The sequence below is a fragment of the Myxine glutinosa genome, chromosome 3 (assembly GCF_964187855.1).
Source record: "Myxine glutinosa chromosome 3, kmMyxGlut1.1, whole genome shotgun sequence".
NCBI classification, from domain to species: domain Eukaryota; kingdom Metazoa; phylum Chordata; class Myxini; order Myxiniformes; family Myxinidae; genus Myxine; species Myxine glutinosa.
Genome location: NC_136263.1, coordinates 42,703,353 through 42,721,663, shown reverse-complemented (window position 1 = coordinate 42,721,663; position 18,311 = coordinate 42,703,353). Strand labels below are relative to the sequence as shown.

At 49.1% G+C, this 18,311-nt stretch overlaps 2 protein-coding genes across 4 annotated transcripts in view; both read left to right on the top strand.

Annotated features, from left to right (window-relative positions):
* Positions 1-5,784, top strand: part of WSB1 (WD repeat and SOCS box containing 1) — a 41,295-nt gene extending 35,511 nt beyond the window's left edge. Inside the window, exons 4-9 of the mRNA XM_068110987.2 lie at positions 2,018-2,149; positions 2,341-2,441; positions 2,581-2,753; positions 2,870-2,983; positions 3,205-3,312; positions 5,450-5,784. Of these exons, the coding sequence (XP_067967088.2) occupies positions 2,018-2,149; positions 2,341-2,441; positions 2,581-2,753; positions 2,870-2,983; positions 3,205-3,312; positions 5,450-5,615 (794 nt within the window). The 3' untranslated portion in view covers positions 5,616-5,784. The remainder of the gene's footprint in view (positions 1-2,017; positions 2,150-2,340; positions 2,442-2,580; positions 2,754-2,869; positions 2,984-3,204; positions 3,313-5,449) is intronic.
* Positions 5,785-12,637: 6,853 nt separating this feature from the next.
* LOC137423637 (uncharacterized) overlaps positions 12,638-18,311 on the top strand; it is an 87,369-nt gene continuing 81,695 nt past the window's right edge. For all 3 annotated transcript variants that reach the window (XM_078773957.1, XM_078773958.1, XM_078773956.1), the window contains exon 1: positions 12,638-13,049. In XM_078773957.1, coding sequence (XP_078630083.1) covers positions 12,985-13,049 — 65 coding nt within the window. In that variant the 5' untranslated portion in view covers positions 12,638-12,984. The remainder of the gene's footprint in view (positions 13,050-18,311) is intronic.

Sequence of the window (18,311 nt, the reverse complement as noted above, 5' to 3'; positions counted from 1 at the left end):
ATAGCCAGATTTCCGGATTAAATGGGGTCGGATTGATGAGGGTTGACTGTACTGCACTGGCTAAAGGTATTTTAAACCAATTTCAATGGTTTCTAGAAGGCAGGGCAGCATGTAGAATCATACTAACATCATCATAAGACTTTAAATAAACAAACAAAAAAATCCCTATTTTGGGGGGAAACTTCCATCCAAAGATGGCCGTTCACGTGTGACTTGCGAACACCTGGGTGCCTGCATAGCAATCACACAGGATAACACACACTTGCTATCTGCAGCATAGCATAGGACAGGAATTTAATATTTGTTCGCTCGCCTGCTCTTATCAAATGATGCCGTGCGATCATTAACTTCCACCAACTAATGCGAGCATTTTGGACGATCAATTTGTCATCTGTCCGAGGGACATAGGCCCTGTCTCTGTCTGTGAATAGTCAATCCAACCGTTTATACTTTATAGTCAGGATGGGATTGAAATCCAGGCCAGAAGGCTCAAAGCCAAGTGCGCCACCTTTGCACCATCATTGTCGGACTTTGTGTTGTTTATTTTAACGATTGAGGTGACATTCTTGCATCATATGTGGAATTTTTACCAATGGTGGGTTTCATTTTTGCCTTCCAATAAATTTCTCTTAAATTGAGAGAATTCTTTTTTTTCTTTTCTAATGTGTAATAATTACCCACCCTCAACCTCCCCCTCTCTGGGATGCCATGCCATGATTAACCATGATAGATAAAAGGTAGTGTGATGGTCATTTGAAATATATTTAAAATTTTACTAATGCACTTTTATTACCCCACACACCCGAAGCGAAAACTAAGGTTAAGCAATTGGTTCATTTTTTATGTGATTTTTCCCTACTCCAAAAGCTTGGTGTTGACTTAATTGTTAAGGTGGTTGCCTTAAGATCTTAGGGTCATGATTTTGAGCCCCTGTTGGGTTGACTCAGCCTGCCATCCTTCTGATGTCGGCAAAATGAGTACCGGCTTACTGGGAAGAATGAGCCATTCGCGTATCCTGAGTCGGAGTGGTGACCCACACCCATCCATCATTGTGTCCCCATGCCAACGGAAAACTGCCTCGGCAGCGCTAGGCATCTAAAGACATGAAATGAGTGGTTCTTCTTCCTTCTTCTTCTTCTTCTTCTTCTTCTTCTTCTCCACTCCCTCCCCTTTTCTTTCTCTTTCTGCAATGTCTACGGGTTGGCCATATTTACATTGTTTAGAATCATTTCTTTGTTTTCTGCTTTTTGTCAGTCTTCACTGGTATTTAGGTCATATTACCGCATACGCTGCTGAATATAGACTTACTGTATTGAGAGTATGTGGCACTGCACAGTTCTTATCAAACTAGAGGTGGATTGGTTTTTATTGCAGCGATAAGATTGGTATTTACTATACTGGTTTTATAGAACTATATGGAAAAAAAATCTTATTTGTGAAGGACAGGAATTGCACGAGTCCCATATCTGCAACACCCCATCCGACCCTTGTCCCTTTGAATAAAATATTCTTCCCATTGTTTGTTTGCTTCAATCACTTATTACCATTCAATGGATGTCAACAAAAAGGGTGTTTGTCTACCAATCGTTTGCCTTTGTGTCGTGGTAAATACCAGCCCCAAACATTTATTTTGTCTATTTTTTCATTCTACATTGTTATCCTACCTGTGGTATTACCACCTTTGGTTAAAAAAGTCCTATATTATCCTTGAAGTTTGACTGGTTGCGTCTACCCTTGAAGGCCTTAGGATGAGCTCTTCCACAAAAGTGTTGCACAAGAAAAGCACTTGACCTCACGCGGTTGCCCTTTTCAAATGCTCTAACACCTATCCACAAACATTCACATGTGAAGCTTTTTACTCCATCGTCTGTTTTCCTAACTTTCTGGTTCACTCATCTCCAACTCTCTTGCACACTAATGACAATCATTTGATCTCTTGGAACAAGAATCCAACAGATCACCTGCTTCACCTGCTCAAGCTCTTTCCCTAACCTTCTCTCCATCCACATCCTCACAGGTCAGTTCCTATTATATCTGATGGATCACTCTGCTGCCATTTTGCATCTCACCTTCTCACCAGATGGCCTTCTCACCCTTGTCTCGGCCTCACAAGACAGAACACTGAGGGTGTGGGATATGAGGGATGATGGTGAGAGAGAGTGAGAGAGAGAATGATTGAGTGAGACTGAGACTTTAGAGAAGATTGATTTAGGGGGTGTGGGTTAGAGGAAGGTGGGAAAGTAAAACATATATGGCCAGGGTTGTGGAGGTGAATGCTTCAAGGTGAACTTGTGAAGCGAGGAAAGTTGCATCTTCCCTTCTTGCTACTCCCTACCCAAGGCAACATGGTGAAGGTCTTGAAGGGCCATCCTGGTTGGGTCAGATGCTCTGCCTTCTCTCCTGACTCTTCTCTCCTATGCTCCGTTGGAAATGGAAAATCGGTCAGCAATGGACTTGGGGAGTAGTTAAAAAGGGCAAAGCATTGTTTTATGAACGAATACTCTTTGGAACCAAGGGAGCTGCTGGGACTTTTCATCCAGTAAGAGAACTCATTTTTTAACTCTTCGTTTTGACATTCAGGCCTGCCTTTGGACAGTGAAGAGCTGGCACCTCAGGGCTAAGCTTGATGCTCACCACCATGACGTGGTCAGCTGTGACTTCTCGCCAGACGGCGCTGTCCTTGCCACCGCTTCTTTTGATTCCACAGTGTGCCTCTGGGAACCTCAATCCGCCACTCTCCTCAACACACTCAGGTGCTCAGTTATCCATCCCATCAGATCAAGTACTTCTCCCTGTCGATCATTATTTTCAAGAGCTCTATTGATCACTTCCAGCAAGTGCTTAAATTTTGACCTTTACCCATACTCAGGCACCTCCTTCCTCCTCCATCACCAATTTTTGCCGGAGGAGCGAATGATCACTGGGTGAAAGCTGTAGCGTTCAGTCCGGATGGAATGCACTTGGCTACTCTTGCTGATGACAGGTGAGAAAGGACACAAAAGTGTTTGTCCGTTTATTCGACAAGTGGTGGATAATTAGCGTGGGTGAAGACATCTTTTACCTCGCTGGTGTGCATCCATATTATACAAGCAGATACTCGCTTGAACATTTTCATTCCCCACTGCTGAGTTCCTTTCCTCTACGATCCATTTTGTGCTCATCCTCCTTCGGCGTCTTCTGTAACACTCAAATTGTATCTTGCAGGTTGATGCGTTTATGGCGTCTCGGGGAGGAATGTCCAATTGCCGTTGCCTCGGTGAGCGGAGGTCTCTGCTGTTCATACACATCAGGTGGTTGGGTGCTCATTGTGGGGTAAGATTTTCTCCTTGCAGCCAAGTTTCCTTATTTTAAAGAAACAACATATAATAGGTAGTTTTGTATTTTGTGCTTTCCTGCCTACTTCATTATGTTTTTGGGTTGTTCATCCATCTGTACGTGATCGGTTTCTGTTACCGTGATAATTTGAGAATGGCTGTAAATGATCCAAGTCAAACTTGGTGCAATTATGTTTTATGATGTAATAATGTGAGCGGAGGCATATCAGTCGACGTTGTGACATTGAAGAGCGCCGGTCTAGTTTGTTTTGTTGTTGTTTTTCTTGCTCACCATTTTCTTTGTCATGTTTTGTTCTTTTATGGTGACTGACAATCATTATTCATCGATTGTGCCATTAATATTCTTTGGGCTGAATAATCCCATTGCCAATGACTTGGCATCTTCTACTGCTTCCTCTGCATTTATGAGTGTTCATAATGTATATTTTAAATTATTTATTCGTATGCAGCCTTTGGTTGCTTGGCTGCATAATTTTGAAGCAATGCCCATAGTCAGGTTCACCATGTTTTTTCGTTCAAAATTTTGGTAGATTAGCAAAACTATACATTTCTGGAATACTCAGAGCATGAGGAATCCAAAAATTAATGTTTGCATTTGCATAGACACCTTTGTGAAAATGACCCTCAGGACAGTGATGAAGATCTGTAACAGCATATTCCTGAACGGTGTAGACCTAGTAGATCCTGTGTATAGGACTTATAGTTCAATCTGATACTAACAAGGCTGCTTTCTTGCTTTATAAACCCATACCTATAACTTCAAAGGACTTGCAATATCATGTATTATGTAATACAGTTATATCACAAATATAAAGACAATGGTTTTCAATTACCTTTGTTTGTTGCTTTTCTATAATCCTGAGCACTATTTTGAGGCCTTTATTGGATTCCTTAACCCAGAAAACATAGGATTAGCATATTTAATTAAGTTTCTAGATTGACTAGAAGCCGAGATAGCGCAAAATATGTATTTTATGGCGGCCATTTTGAAAATCCAAAATGGCGGCCATGCAGGTGTCTGTGCAAATGCCAACATTGATTTTCGGATTCTCCATGCTCTGAGTATTCCAGAAATGTATAGTTTTGCTAATCTACCAAAATTTTGAACGATATTATATTTGTTAACATAGTGAACCTGACTACCAGGTGAAGTTACCAGCATGCTGCTGAAGCAATCAATGCCCATGTGTTACCAGCATGCTGCTGAAGCAATCAATGCCCATGTGTTACCAGCATGCTGCTGAAGCAATCAATGCCCATGTGTTACCAGCATGCTGCTGAAGCAATCAATGCCCATGTGTTACCAGCATGCTGCTGAAGCAATCAATGCCCATGTGTTACCAGCATGCTGCTGAAGCAATCAATGCCCATGTGTTACCAGCATGCTGCTGAAGCAATCAATGCCCATGTGTTACCAGCATGCTGCTGAAGCAATCAATGCCCATGTAATCAATGCCCATGTGTTACCAGCATGCCGCTGAAGCAATGCCCCCATGTTACCACCATGCCGCTGAAGCAATGCCCCCATGTTACCAGCATGCCACTGAGGCAATGCGCCCATGTTACCAGCATGCCGCTGAAGCAATGCCCCCATGTTACCAGCATGCCGTTGAAGCAATGCCCTCATGTTACCAGCATGCCGCTGAAGCTTTGCCCCCATGTTACCAGCACGTCACTGAAGCAATGCCCCCATGTTACCAGCATGTTAATTCAGTAGCCCGACAGGGGCATTAACCCAAGACCCTAAGATATAAAGTCAGCCACCTTAACCGTAGAGCCAACACCAGGCTTTCATAATATTTAATTTGCTGTTTTGCACTTCCATGATTAAAGATTTTTTTTTTTTTTTAAATAAAGAAATTGATTAGAGCAATTCCCTGCTTTCTGGGTGATTGTTGATTGTGCGAAGCAGGCACTACAGCCTATGTTGCGTTTGCTAAATGCAATGCAATTACAATGTAAGATGTGTTTGCCAGAGCAGCATGTTTGGCATTGTAACCAGCACATCATACAGAACTTCATCCTTCTAAAGTAGCACGTTCTATTTACCATGATGCATGGCAATGGCAAAGCCACCCTCTTAGTGTTTTTCACTTTTCTTTTATTTGCCCCAGGACGAGCGATGGAGGCCTGCAGTTTTGGCTTCCTCCTCCTCATGTACCTACACTCCAGCAGCTCTGCCGCCTCTCTTTGCGTCTCCATCTCTCAATTGCTGACTTGCACTCGGTCAAACTTCCTGCAAGCCTTTCCCGCTTCCTTAACTACCTCGACATCAGCTGACACCGTCTCTGCTTGTCTATCCCAAAACCAAAAAGTTTACTCCAGTGATGCGTTAGTGCAGGATGGGAGAAAGTCATAGGACTGCTTGAGATAGTAGTGGTTGAGAAATTTCTTAGAATATAAGAATGACATTTTTGTCTTCATTGCAAATAAATGTGATGGTATCATGGCTGTTTGATTTGTATTTATTATTTATTTTCAATGATTTGACACTCAGGGCTCAGAAAAATTATTACAATCACCATACATATACCTAACTAAACTAGAACTGCACTTGGTAGTGTGCATACCTACCTCCTCCTGGCTGAACAGTTTACATTTTGTATCCCACTGATAGGCCAGACCATCCAGATCTGAACCAACATCGAATCGGCTTGTTCTCATCACCTAACAAACTCCTCTACCTACTTTCGTCAGAATCCGTCCACAACTTTTTGAAATGTCGTGCTATATATCGTTTTTGGCCCTTCTTTCAATGGTGAAGAATCACATAAAATTTTAAAATTCTAGTATCCGGATTTGGAACTTCACCAAATCCAATCAATTCATCATTGTCACACATCCAAACTGTCCACCAAGTTTTGTCCGAATCCATCCACAACTTTTTTTTTGCGATATCCTCACAGGCAAACAAACAGGAGTGAAAACATAACCTCCATACACCTTCAGTGGCACAGGTAACCTTAAGAAGAGACTTCCGTTGAAGAAGAAGAGGAGCTCAATATACGCTGTCTGATTAGAACACAGTACTAAACTTTTATGTCAAAAAAAGGCAAACAAGCAAGTGATGAATGGGAGTATATTGAATTGATTAAGGAAAGGCTTTTCCTTAAGCAACGACAAATATGCCTGAGAATGAATTATACAATGAAAAAGATAGCTGGTGGGGGGATAAAAAAAAAAAAAAGAGCTGCAGTAACTATATATGTATATTCTCACCTCATAACTGGAATGGTGACTAAACCCATGTGACATATCCACCCTGTTTTGTCATTCATTACATGGTTATCTAGGTCTTTATTTTAGCGAAGAAAGACAATATTGAAGGTAAAATGTAACTTCCAGCTTGATTGCAGTCTGTGAAATAACTCCTCACTAATAAATTCAGTATGAGGTGGAGAGGTGCTCCATAGCTAACTGCAGTACCAATCAGCCTATAGGCACTAAAAGGGAACCGATCCACGGATGCATTTCTGGCTTACTGCCCTTCATCAGCGTGCAGTGAACTATCCCCAGGTACCACCATGAGTACACTTGTTAAAAGGCAACTTCCGGCTTAGTGGAATGGCTTCCTGGCTCTCCTGCTTCTTCACCCATAAAGTGCTGGATTTACTAGTTAATATGCCAGAAATGCTTTTTTTTGTCATCTGCTTTTCTCCACCAATTAGAAGCAAGCTTTCAAAAGCTACACAGGTATTATAGGTATTATTGTAAGAAAGGTCATGATTTGGTCTTTGGGTTGATGCCAGTTTAAACTCATTTGCATACACGTGTCGGCCACAATCGTGGCCCAATGCTCTTTATGGATTAAGAGTACTCCTGGGGAAGGAAGTGGGATTGGACAGGGTGAAGTGCGTGTCTTGTTTGCTCGCATTAGATGGACGTTCCAATGGTGTCTCATGAAGAGGAGGTAAAGTCATTGCCAGCACCCTGGCCAAATCCCAAATTATTGCCTGAATGGGTAGGTGCAGCATTACACCTGCACCTCAGTAATTTCATCATTTTGTATGCAGCCTGTGGCTGCTGGTTGCATCGTTGTCGAGAGCACTGCTGTGCTACTGATGCAGTGCCCAGTAAGCTGGTACCTCATTTTTCCGACCTCGGAATGATGACGGTCTTGAGTCAACCCACCCACCGGGTACATACCTCAGTAATGATGCAACCATTGGGCTGAATGCAAAATTAAATCGATGAAAAATCTATAAATAAGTTGCCGTAATAGCCGCTAGGAAAATGGTGGTAAAACTCAGAATTATTTTATTTATACACTTTTAAGCCTCTTTAAACCTCTATTTTAATTGAATTATATACTTGAAGACTTATCAAACAAATCGCTTTCATTATACTTACAAGAACTATGCAATATATCGATATATATAGCGTTGGAGGGCACAGCATGCGTGTCGGGGTGAAGAAGATTCCACCGTTATGGCTTGGTACCATCATCTCCATTAACTCGTCTTTATCGTCACCATCATATTATTGGATCAAGTTTATCATCATTACTATTAAAGGTAAGTTTCGTGATCTCAAGAAAATAAACTTTATTTTATGTTCTTCATATGGTACAGGAAAGTAAGCCTGGAGTTGGCTTAACTGTTCAGTGGCCTAGGTTTAAGATCTTAGGGTCTCGAGTTGGAGCCCCTGTCGTGCTGCTACATGCCACCAGGTGGGTTGACTCAGCCTCTCATCCTTATGAGGTCAGCAAAAATGAGTACCAGCTTACTGGAAACGGGGCACAGCCGTGCTTCTAGCAATGATGCAACCAGCAGCCACAGGCTGCATACAAAATAATAACTCGAGAGAATAAACTTTATTTTATGTTCTTTTATGAGGACAGCACCTAAAGGATTCAGACTGTGAGAAACAAGATTCTGTGGTCTCATGAAACCAAGATTGAACTGTTTGGCTTCCGTCTGGCCACTCTGCCATAAAGCCCAGATCGGTGTAGTGTTGCAGTGATGGTTGCCCTTCTGGAAGTTTCTCCCATCTCCACACAGGATCTCTGGAGCTCAGCCAGAGTGACCATCGGGTTCTTGGTCACCTCTCTTACCGAGGCCCTTCTCCCCCGATTGCTCAGTTTGGCCGGGCGGCCAGCTCTAGGAAGAGTCCTGGTTGTTCCAAACTTCTTCCATTTAAGAATTATGGAGACCACTGTGCTCTTGGGAACCTTCAATGCAGCAGAGATTTTTTGTAGGCTTCCCCAGATCTGTGCCTCGACACAATCCTGTCTCTGAGCTCTGCAGGCAGTTCCATCGACCTCCTGGCTTGGTTTTTGCTCTGATATGCATTGTCAGCTGTGAGACCTTGTGTGTGTGTCTTGTGAGATACAGACAGGTGTGTGCCTTTCCAAATCATGTCCATCAATTGAATTTACCACAGGTGGACTCCAATCAAGGTGTAGAAACATCTCAAATATGATCAATAGAAATGGGAGGCACGTGAGCTACGTTTCAAGTGTCATCGTAAAGGGGCTGAATACTTATGGAAATGTGATATTTCAGTTTTTTCTTTTTAATAAATTTGCAAAACTTTCTAAAATCCTGTTTTCTCTTTGTCATTTTGGGGTATTGAGTGTAGATTGATGAGGAAAAAATGAATTTAAACGATTTCAGCATAAGGCTGCAACATAACAAAATGTGAAAAAAGTGAAGGGGTCTGAATACTTTCTGAATGCACTGTAGGAGCTGGCTTATCGAATCTCTGCAAAAATCTTGTCCTCATGTCTTCAAAACTTGCTCCTTCTCGTGCGCATTCATGAACCCAAACACAAGTAATCAGTCTCTCTTTATCGTGTACTCACTGGTGTCCGTCATGCTGAAGCCGTACCTGGAAAACAAACACGACACACTATTATGCATCGGGACTTTATGGCCATTCTGTACAGTTGGACTTTCACATGTGTTCCTGGTTTTAATAGGTTGGAAGTGAGGATGAGGTTCTTGGAAGATTGGGGAAGATTTGGCCCCCGACTTGCGTTGGGGGGAGGGGGAAACCACCACAAAGAGGCGTCCCCGATAGTTGTTTTAGAAACTTGTTGCCTAACTTGCCATTCGAGTTCCTCATTTTACAGATACATTTAGCAGCTCAATTACACAATGAAATTGAAGATTCTTACAAACTGTTTTGTAGAATTTTTTTTGTCAAATTGTAAATTCCATCACCCGTCAGTTTGGAGTATTATTCAAACCACCAACCACCTTTTACCGCTTGGTAGCTGTGGCAAGGTTGGCTTGGAGGTTTCCCCACTCCCCTTCGAAGCGTCTCTCCTGGGTTTGAATCTTGATATCCATGCAGCTATAAACCGTCATCCAGGGGAGGGATCCATTACCAATCAGTTTGTAGAGCACTCGCCAAGTGGCTTAAGGACTCAAACTTGGTAATGGGGGTGAGAAACACTCCTGGTGATTCACATGCAGGGCGGGGCAACATTATCAATGGGTGTGCAATGGGTGTGCCGTTCATCGGAGGAAGCTGAGCTGGTCTAGTTTCACAGGAGATATAGGTTCCCATGCACCACCCTAAAACCGAATTCCAAAATTAGTTTTAGCACCCCTAGGACATCTACTTAAAGAATTTTGATGTTGCCAGGGAGGGAAAAATGTCACACAGGGTCCTAATTAGCATATTTGCAAGATGGCTGCCATCCGCACCATTAAAATGCTAAGTGTCATGTGTCAGTAACTAATGAGCCGATTTTGATGAAATTGGTGTCGATATTATGGTTTTCTGAGATGCTGAATCGATTTCCGAGGTTTTCAATACTATTGGAGGTCAAGGTCATTTTGTTAAGAAAACGCTTCATTTTCATTTTCCGACATGCATTCTTTTTGACCCAGTTCGCACAGATATGGTGATAGAAACTTACTTATTGCTTTTAAAACTTTGTTATTATCTTATTATTCGTATTATTATATGTATACTTCTCTTTTTGTAGATCTATTGTGTCTTATCATCAGATTCCTTGGGGGTGTGCAACACGCAAGTGGAGGTAAGACACTTCTGTTTCACAGAGGGTTTCAGACGCATCTGAACTTTGTTCACTTTTCCTCTTCTTTTTCACCATGGTTAATAAAGCTTGACTGTCCACCATCACTATTGCTAAGCTGGTATTAGTTCGCTATGCACATATAGCTATATGATATATTCTCTGCATATCACCATCACCGGAATCAAGCATTCACTGTTGAAGCAGCATGCACCTTCACCAATAGATCGAGAAGTAGTCCGGCAGCTAAGCTAAATATAGCAAAACAATTGTGCATTTTGTGATACAAGCACCAAATTTGGCACACTAGTAGACTATCATATTATGAAAAGATCTGGATATTGGGCCATCTCAGATTCAGAGATTTGATTTTTGCAAGATTTGCAGATTTGCAAGCTGAGATTGTAACGCCAGGGACGGCCGACTCCTTCCTGCGAGCTGCCCACGTCACCCGCACAAGAAGAGCTCATCAAATCACTGCAGCGGCACTGCACATCCTGCAACACCGTGCATATGAACGCCACTGTATGACATATGCTGATGATGCAGAAGACCTGCCTGAGTTCGAAGACTGGTGTCACCAGAGAGGAGAAGACATTCCCAACTTTCAGTACTGGGCAACTGTGCTGGAACTAGAGATGTTGGTACTGGTCTAGGTGCGTTCTCTGCGGCAGGCTTCATTCACGACGTACCTTGATGCCCTGACGGAACTGGTCCCATGGTTCCATGCCTTAGACCACACACACTATGCCAGGTGGGTCCCTGTTCACCTGAGGGACATGGTTGCACTCCCAATGAAGCACCCAGATGTAGCCAGAGAATTCAGGGCTGGCAACTTCACTGTACAGAAGACGAAGAAGGTGTTCTCTTCGATCCCAATCGAATCGAAATCTTGCAAAAATCAAATCTCTGAATCTGAGATGGCCCAATATCCAGATCTTTTCATAATATGATAGTCTACTAGTGTGCCAAATTTGGTGCTTTCCTCACAAAATGCACAATTGTTATGCTAAGTTGCCCCACTAAAAAAAAAAGTATACATATAAATATCAATACACATATACATATAATAATATGATAATAAGAAAAGTTTTTAAAGCAATAAGTAAACTTCTATCACCATATCGATGGGAGCTGGGTCAAAAATAATGCATGTTGGAAAATGGAAATGAAGCGATTTCTTAACAAAATGACCCTGACGTTCGCCTGAATCATGTGACATTGACCTCCAATCGTTTTAAAAACCTCGGAAATCGATTCAACAGCTCATAAAACCAGGGTATCGACACCAAGATCATCAAAATCGGCTCATTAGTTACTGACACATGACACTTTTTTTTAATGGTGGGGATGGCAGCCATCTTGGAAATATGCGAATTATGACCCCGGAGGACATTTTTTTTCCCGCTGGCAGCATCAAAATTCTTGAAGTAGATGTCCTAGAGGTGCTAAAAATCATTTTGGAATTTAGTTTTAGGGTGGTGCACGGGAACCTGTATCTCCTGCCAAACTAGTCTATCAGCACTTGGTGGTGAATGTTGATGATCCCACTGACGTGACATTTCCGAAAAGTGGGCGAGTTATCGCTGGCATCCTGAACAAATTGCAAATTGCTGCTCCATCCAACACTCCAACAGTGGACGTGGCATCAGCGACCTTCCCCGCTAATTCTGAAGATGAAAACGATGTCGGAAATGGCCCCAATTTTCATCAAACGTCACGATGTAATGACGTCACGCGTGGCGTTCAAAATGTTCTCGGAACGAGACACGTCAAGGAAAACGAGTTGCACGAAACAAGAAGACGTTTTCTTCCGAACTCGAAATGCTTATGTTGAAAAGTTCAAGACTTCGGTGTTTCTTGAACAGTTGGGTCTCGTTTGCAGAACTTGCACGTCCTCTCTTCGCTAGTTGTCATAACAGTTTAAATGGAATGTCCTGTGCGAGTTACGATGGCGTCCAGATGGCTTCCACATTATTTTGATAATATTTCCTGAGCACGAAGATTTCAGCTGACTATTAAAACCTCAAGGTCAATAAGTAAAAATAGATTTCGAAACAAAACTGTCCTTTCGAGAACAACAGACAAATGAAGAAGAAGCCTAAACTTGCCGATCACCACGTCGAATGGTGTATATAATAATATCGGCACACGTGGATGGCAACCGAAACTTTATAGTTTTACCTTTTTTTAAATAAAGTGATTTATTTTAACCATAACTGAGTGTATTTATGTATATATGATGTAATTTGACGAATAAAATTGTAATTCAAGAAATGGAAATGACGTTATGTGCGTCACGTCCGGTTATGTCATTCCGCGCCGGAACAGCGAAACTGGTGTCGACTCCATTCGTGGTTCCGTCCGCGCCGAATAAAAATAATAATAACGCGAGTACTATCAAGAAGCCTTCATACAGAAGAGCTTCGAAAAGTGAGCGCGAAACGAGTACTCTTGAGTATCATTAGTAAAATATAATACGAGCGTTGAGCTCGAGGCTCAGATTCGAGTGTTTAACGGAAAATATCAACGTTTCCTTCATCCTGTCCAAGCGACTGTCGAAAGAGACAGGTGGACATTGGCAGATAAGGAAGGACGTGCTGCGTTTAACGTTGTAAACCGAGATAAGGTCGGGATCGGAGTGCGAAAGTGCAGTGAGAAATGAAGACAGGAATGTCCGGCCCGGCGTCCAGGAAAACAGGCGGGAGGCCCAGCCCTGGGGGCCGGTATGTGAACCTCGATACTCTTGCTTCCTTGTAATTCCTCCAATCCTTCATACTCCTTGCTCCCTCTCCATAAAAACATCCCAAACGAATTATTCACGAAGTGTTTTATTCGGTGTTTCTTACATTTTATTTCTACTTTCAAACTGTTTCCTTCTTCCAATCACTCTCTCCTCCCCTCCTCTTCCTCCTTCCCCTTCCTCTTTCCCCTTCCTCCTTCCCCTCTTCCTCTTTCCCCTTCCTCCTTCCCCTCTTCCTCCTTCCCCATTTCCTCCTTCCCCAATCCCTCCCCTCTCCCCATCCCTCCATCCCTCCCTTCCATCCATCCCTCTGCTTCCCCAATCCCTCCCTCCTCCAATCCCTCCACCTCCCCAATCCCTCTTCTCCCCTGCCCCCAATTCCTCCCCCTCCCCTATCCCTCCCCTCCCCTATCCCTCCCCTCCCCCTATCCCTCCCCTCCCCTATCCCTCCCCTCCCCCTATCCCTCCCCTCCCCTATCCCTCCCCTCCCCTATCCCTCCCCTCCCCCTATCCCCCCCCAATCCCTCCCCTCCCCCTATCCTCCCCCAATCCCTCCCCTCCCCCAATCCCTCCCCTCCCCTCCTCAATCCCTCCCCTCCCCTCCCCAATCCCTCCCCTCCCCTCCCCAATCCCTCCCCTCCCCAATCCCTCCCCTCCCCAATCCCTCCCCTCTCCCCATCCCTCCCTTCCATCCATCCCTCTGCTTCCCCAATCCCTCCCTCCTCCAATCCCTCCACCTCCCCAATCCCTCTTCTCCCCTCCCCAATCCCTCCCCTCTCCTCCCCAAACCCTCCCCTCCCCTCCCCAATCCCTCTGCTTCCCCAATCCCTCTGCTTCCCCTATCCCTCCCCTCCCCAATCCCTCCCCTCCCCAATCCCTCCCCTCCCCCTATCCCTCCCCTCCCCAATCCCTCCCCCTATCCCTCCCCTCCCCAATCCCTCCCCTCCCCCTATCCCTCCCCTCCCCAATCCCTCCCCTCCCCAATCCCTCCCCTCCCCCTATCCCTCCCCTCCCCAATCCCTCCCCTCCCCCTATCCCTCCCCTCCCCAATCCCTCCCTCCCCCTATCCCTCCCCTCCCCAATCCCTCCCCTCCCCCTATCCTCCCACAATCCCTCCCCTCCCCTCCCCCAATCCCTCCCCTCCCCTCCCCCAATCCCTCCCCTCCCCTCCCCCAATCCCTCCCCTCCCCTCCCCCAATCCCTCCCCTCCCCTCCCCCAATCCCTCCCCTCCCCTCCCCCAATCCCTCCCCTCCCCAATTCCTCCCCTCCCCCTATCCCTCCCCTCCCCCTATCCCTCCCCTCCCCTATCCCTCCCCTCCCCAATCCCTCCCCTCCCCCTATCCCTCCCCTCCCCAATCCCTCCCCTCCCCCTATCCCTCCCCTCCCCAATCCTTCCCCTCCCCCTATCCCTCCCCTCCCCCTATCCCTCCCCTCCCCCAATCCCTCCCCTCCCCCAATCCCTCCCCTCCCCTCCTCAATCCCTCCCCAATCCCTCCCCTCCTCAATCCCTCCCCTCCCCTCCCCCAATCCCTCCCCTCCCAAATCCCTCACCTTCCAAATCCCTCCCTTCCCCCCATCCCTCCCCTCTCCCCATCCACCTCTCCTCTCCCCATCCACCTCCCTTCCCCCATCCACCTCCCTTCCCCCATCCACCTCCCTTCCCCCATCCACCTCCCTTCCCTCCTCCCCCATCCTCCTCCCCTCCCCCTGTCTTCCCCCATCCCCTCCCCCTTCCTTCCCCCATCCCCTCCCCTCTCTTCCCCCATCCCCTCCCCTCCCTTCCCTCATCCCCTCCCCCTCCCTTCCCCCATCCCCTCCCCCTCCCTTCCCCCATCCCCTCCCCCTCCCTTCCCCCATCCCCTCCCCCTCCCTTCCCCCATCCCCTCCCCCTCCCTTCCCCCATCCCCTCCCCCTCCCTTCCCCCATCCCCTCCCCCTCCCTTCCCCTCCCTTCCCCCATCCCCTCCCCCTCCATTCCCCCATCCCCCCTCCCTTCCCCATCCCCTCCCCCTCCCTTCCCCCATCCCCTCCCCCTCCCTTCCCCCATCCCCTCCCCCTCCCTTCTCCCATCCCCTCCCCCTCCCTTCCCCCATCCCCTCCCCCTCCCTTCCCCCATCCCCTCCCCCTCCCTTCCCCCCATCCCCTCCCCCTCCCTTCCCCCATCCCCTCCCCCTCCCTTCCCCCATCCCCTCCCCCTCCATTCCCCCATCCCCTCCCCCTCCCTTCCACCATCCCCTCCCCCTCCCTTCCACCATCCCCTCCCCCTCCCTTCCACCATCCCCTCCCCCTCCCTTCCACCATCCCCTCCCCCTCCCTTCCACCATCCCCTCCCCCTCCCTTCCACCATCCCCTCCCCCTCCCTTCCACCATCCCCTCCCCCTCCCTTCCACCATCCCCTGCCCTTCCCTTCCACCACCCCTTCCCCCTCTCTTCTTGCTCTCTCCCTGTCCCTACCTCTTCCCCTCCCCACACCTGCCTCCTCCTCCCCCGCCCTTCCCTCTCCTCCCCCGCCCTTTCCCTCTCCTCCCCCGCCCTTCCCTCTCCTCCCCCGCCCTTCCCTCTCCTCCCCCGCCCTTCCCTCTCCTCCCCCGCCCTTCCCTCTCCTCCCCCGCCCTTCCCTCTCCTCCCCCGCCCTTCCCTCTCCTCCCCCGCCCTTCCCTCTCCTCCCCCGCCTTTCCCTCTCCTCCTCCCTTCCCCTTACTCCTCCCTGCCCCCTACTCCTCCCTGCCCCCATCCCCTCCCCTTTCCCCATCTCCCTCCCCTTCTCCCATCCTCCTCCCTCTCCCCCTTCCTTCCCTCATCCTCCTCCCTTCCCCCATTCTCCTCCTCCTCCCCTCTCCTATCCTCCTCCCTTCCCCTATCCCCCTCCCCCTATCCTCCTCCCCTCCCTTCCCCTACCCCCCTCCCCTCCCTTCCCCTATCCCCTCCCCTCCCTTCCCCTATCCCCCTCCCCTCCCTTCCCCCATCCCCTCCCCCTTTCTTCCCCCATCCCCTTCCCCTTTCTTCCCCCATCCCCTTCCCCTCCCTCCCTCTTCTACCTGCCTCCCTCTCCCTTCTTGCTCTCTCCCTGTCCCTACCTCTTCCCCTCCCCACACCTGCCTCCTCCTCCCCCGCCCTTCCCTCTCCTCCCCCGCCCTTCCCTCTCCTCCCCCGCCCTTCCCTCTCCTCCCCCGCCCTTCCCTCTCCTCCCCCGCCTTTCCCTCTCCTCCTCCCTTCCCCTGACTCCTCCCTGCCCCCATCCCCTCCCCTTTCCCCATCTCCCTCCCCTTCTCCCATCCTCCTCCCTCTACCCCTTCCTTCCCTCATCCTCCTCCCTTCCCCCATTCTCCTCCTCCTCCTCCTCCCCCTCTCCTCATCCTCCTCCCTTCCCCTATCCGCCTCCCTTCCCCTATCCCCCTCCCCTCCCTTCCCCTATCCCCCTCCCCTCCCTTCCCCTATCCCCCTCCCCCTCCCTTCCCCCTATCCCCCTCCCCTCCCTTCCCCTATCCCCCTCCCCTCCCTTCCCCTATCCCCCTCCCCTCCCTTCCCCTATCCCCCTCCCCTCCCTTCCCCCATCCCCCTCCCCTCCCTTCCCCCATCCCCCTCCCCTCCCTTCCCCCATCCCCTTCCCCTTTCTTCCCTAATCCCCTTCCCCTCCCTCCCTCTTCTACCTGCCTCCCTCTCCCTTCTTGCTCTCTCCCTGTCCCTACCTCTTCCCCTCCCCACACCTGCCTCCTCCTTTCCCGCCCTTCCCTCTCCTCCCCCGCACTTCCCTCGCCTCCCCCGCACTTCCCTCTCCTTCCCCCGCACTTCCCTCTCCTCCCCCGCCCTTCCCTCTCCTCCCCCGCCCTTTCCTCTCCTCCCCCGCCCTTCCCTCTCCTCCCCCGCCCTTCCCTCTCCTCCCCCGCCCTTCCCTCTCCTCCCCCGCCCTTCCCTCTCCTCCCCCGCCCTTCCCTCTCCTCCCCCGCCCTTCCCTCTCCTCCCCCGCCCTTCCCTCTCCTCCCCCGCCCTTCCCTCTCCTCCCCCGCCCTTCCCTCTCCTCCTCCCTTCCCCTTACTCCTCCCTGCCCCCATCCCCTCCCCTTTCCCCATCTCCCTCCCCTTCTCCCATCCTCCTCCCTCTCCCCCTTCCTTCCCTCATCCCCCTCCCTTCCCCCATTCTCCTCCTCCTCCCCTCTCATATCCTCCTCCCTTCCCCTATCCCCCTCCCCTCCCTTCCCCTATCCCCCTCCCCTCCCCTCCCCTCCCTTCCCCTATCCCCCTCCCCTCCCCTCTACTCCCTTCCCCGATCCCCCTCCCCTCCCCTCCCTTCCCCTATTCCCCTCCCTTCCCCTATCCCCCTCCCCTCCCTTCCCCTATCCCCCTCCCCTCCCTTCCCCTATTCCCCTCCCTCCCTCTTCTCCCTGCCTACCTCCCCCTTCTTGCTCCCTCCCTGTCCCTACCTCTTCCCCTCCCCAAGCCCACCTCCTCCTTCCCCACCCTTCCCCCTGCTCCTCCCTTCCCCTTACCCCTCCCTTCCCCTTACTCCTCCCTTCCCCTTACTCCTCCCTTCCCCCTCCTCCTCCCTCCCCCTCCTCCTCCCTTCCCCTACTCCTCTCTTCCCCCTACCCCTTCCTTCTCCTTACCCCTCCCTTCTCCCTAACCCTTCCTTCCCCCTTCCTTACCCTTCAGCCCTCCCCTCTCCCCTCTCCTTTCCCCTCTTTCCCTCACGAAATCAATTGATCTGTCCGTCAACCAGTTTCCCCTTCCCTATACCTCTAACCCACCGAACTGTACCCCATCTCCCCTCCTCCTCCATACCCATTTCTTCCCCCCCCCCCCCTTCTCGTCCCAGAGCCACCTTCCCCCATGTTTCTCTCCCTGTCAGCTACACTTTCTCCTCATCCACACACTTTCTCGTCCCATCCCACTCTCCTCATCCCACCCATTTTCTCCTCATCCCACCCCTTTCTCTTCATCTTTCCCCCATTCTCCCCATCTGACTCTCCTTCGTTCTCATCTCACCCCTATCCTCCTCATCTCATCCCATCCCCTTTCTCCTCATCCCACACCTTCCTTTTCATCTCATCCCAGCCCCTTTGGCCTCATTCCATCCCTGCCCGCCTCATCTGACCCCCTTTCTCCTCATGTTATCCCACCCTCCCCCCCCCATTTCACCTTATGTCATCCCACCCCCCCTCCATTTCTCCTCATGTCACCCCCCCACCCCTTTCTCTTAATGTCATCCCACCCCCCTTTCTCTTAATGTCATCCCACCCCCCTTTCCC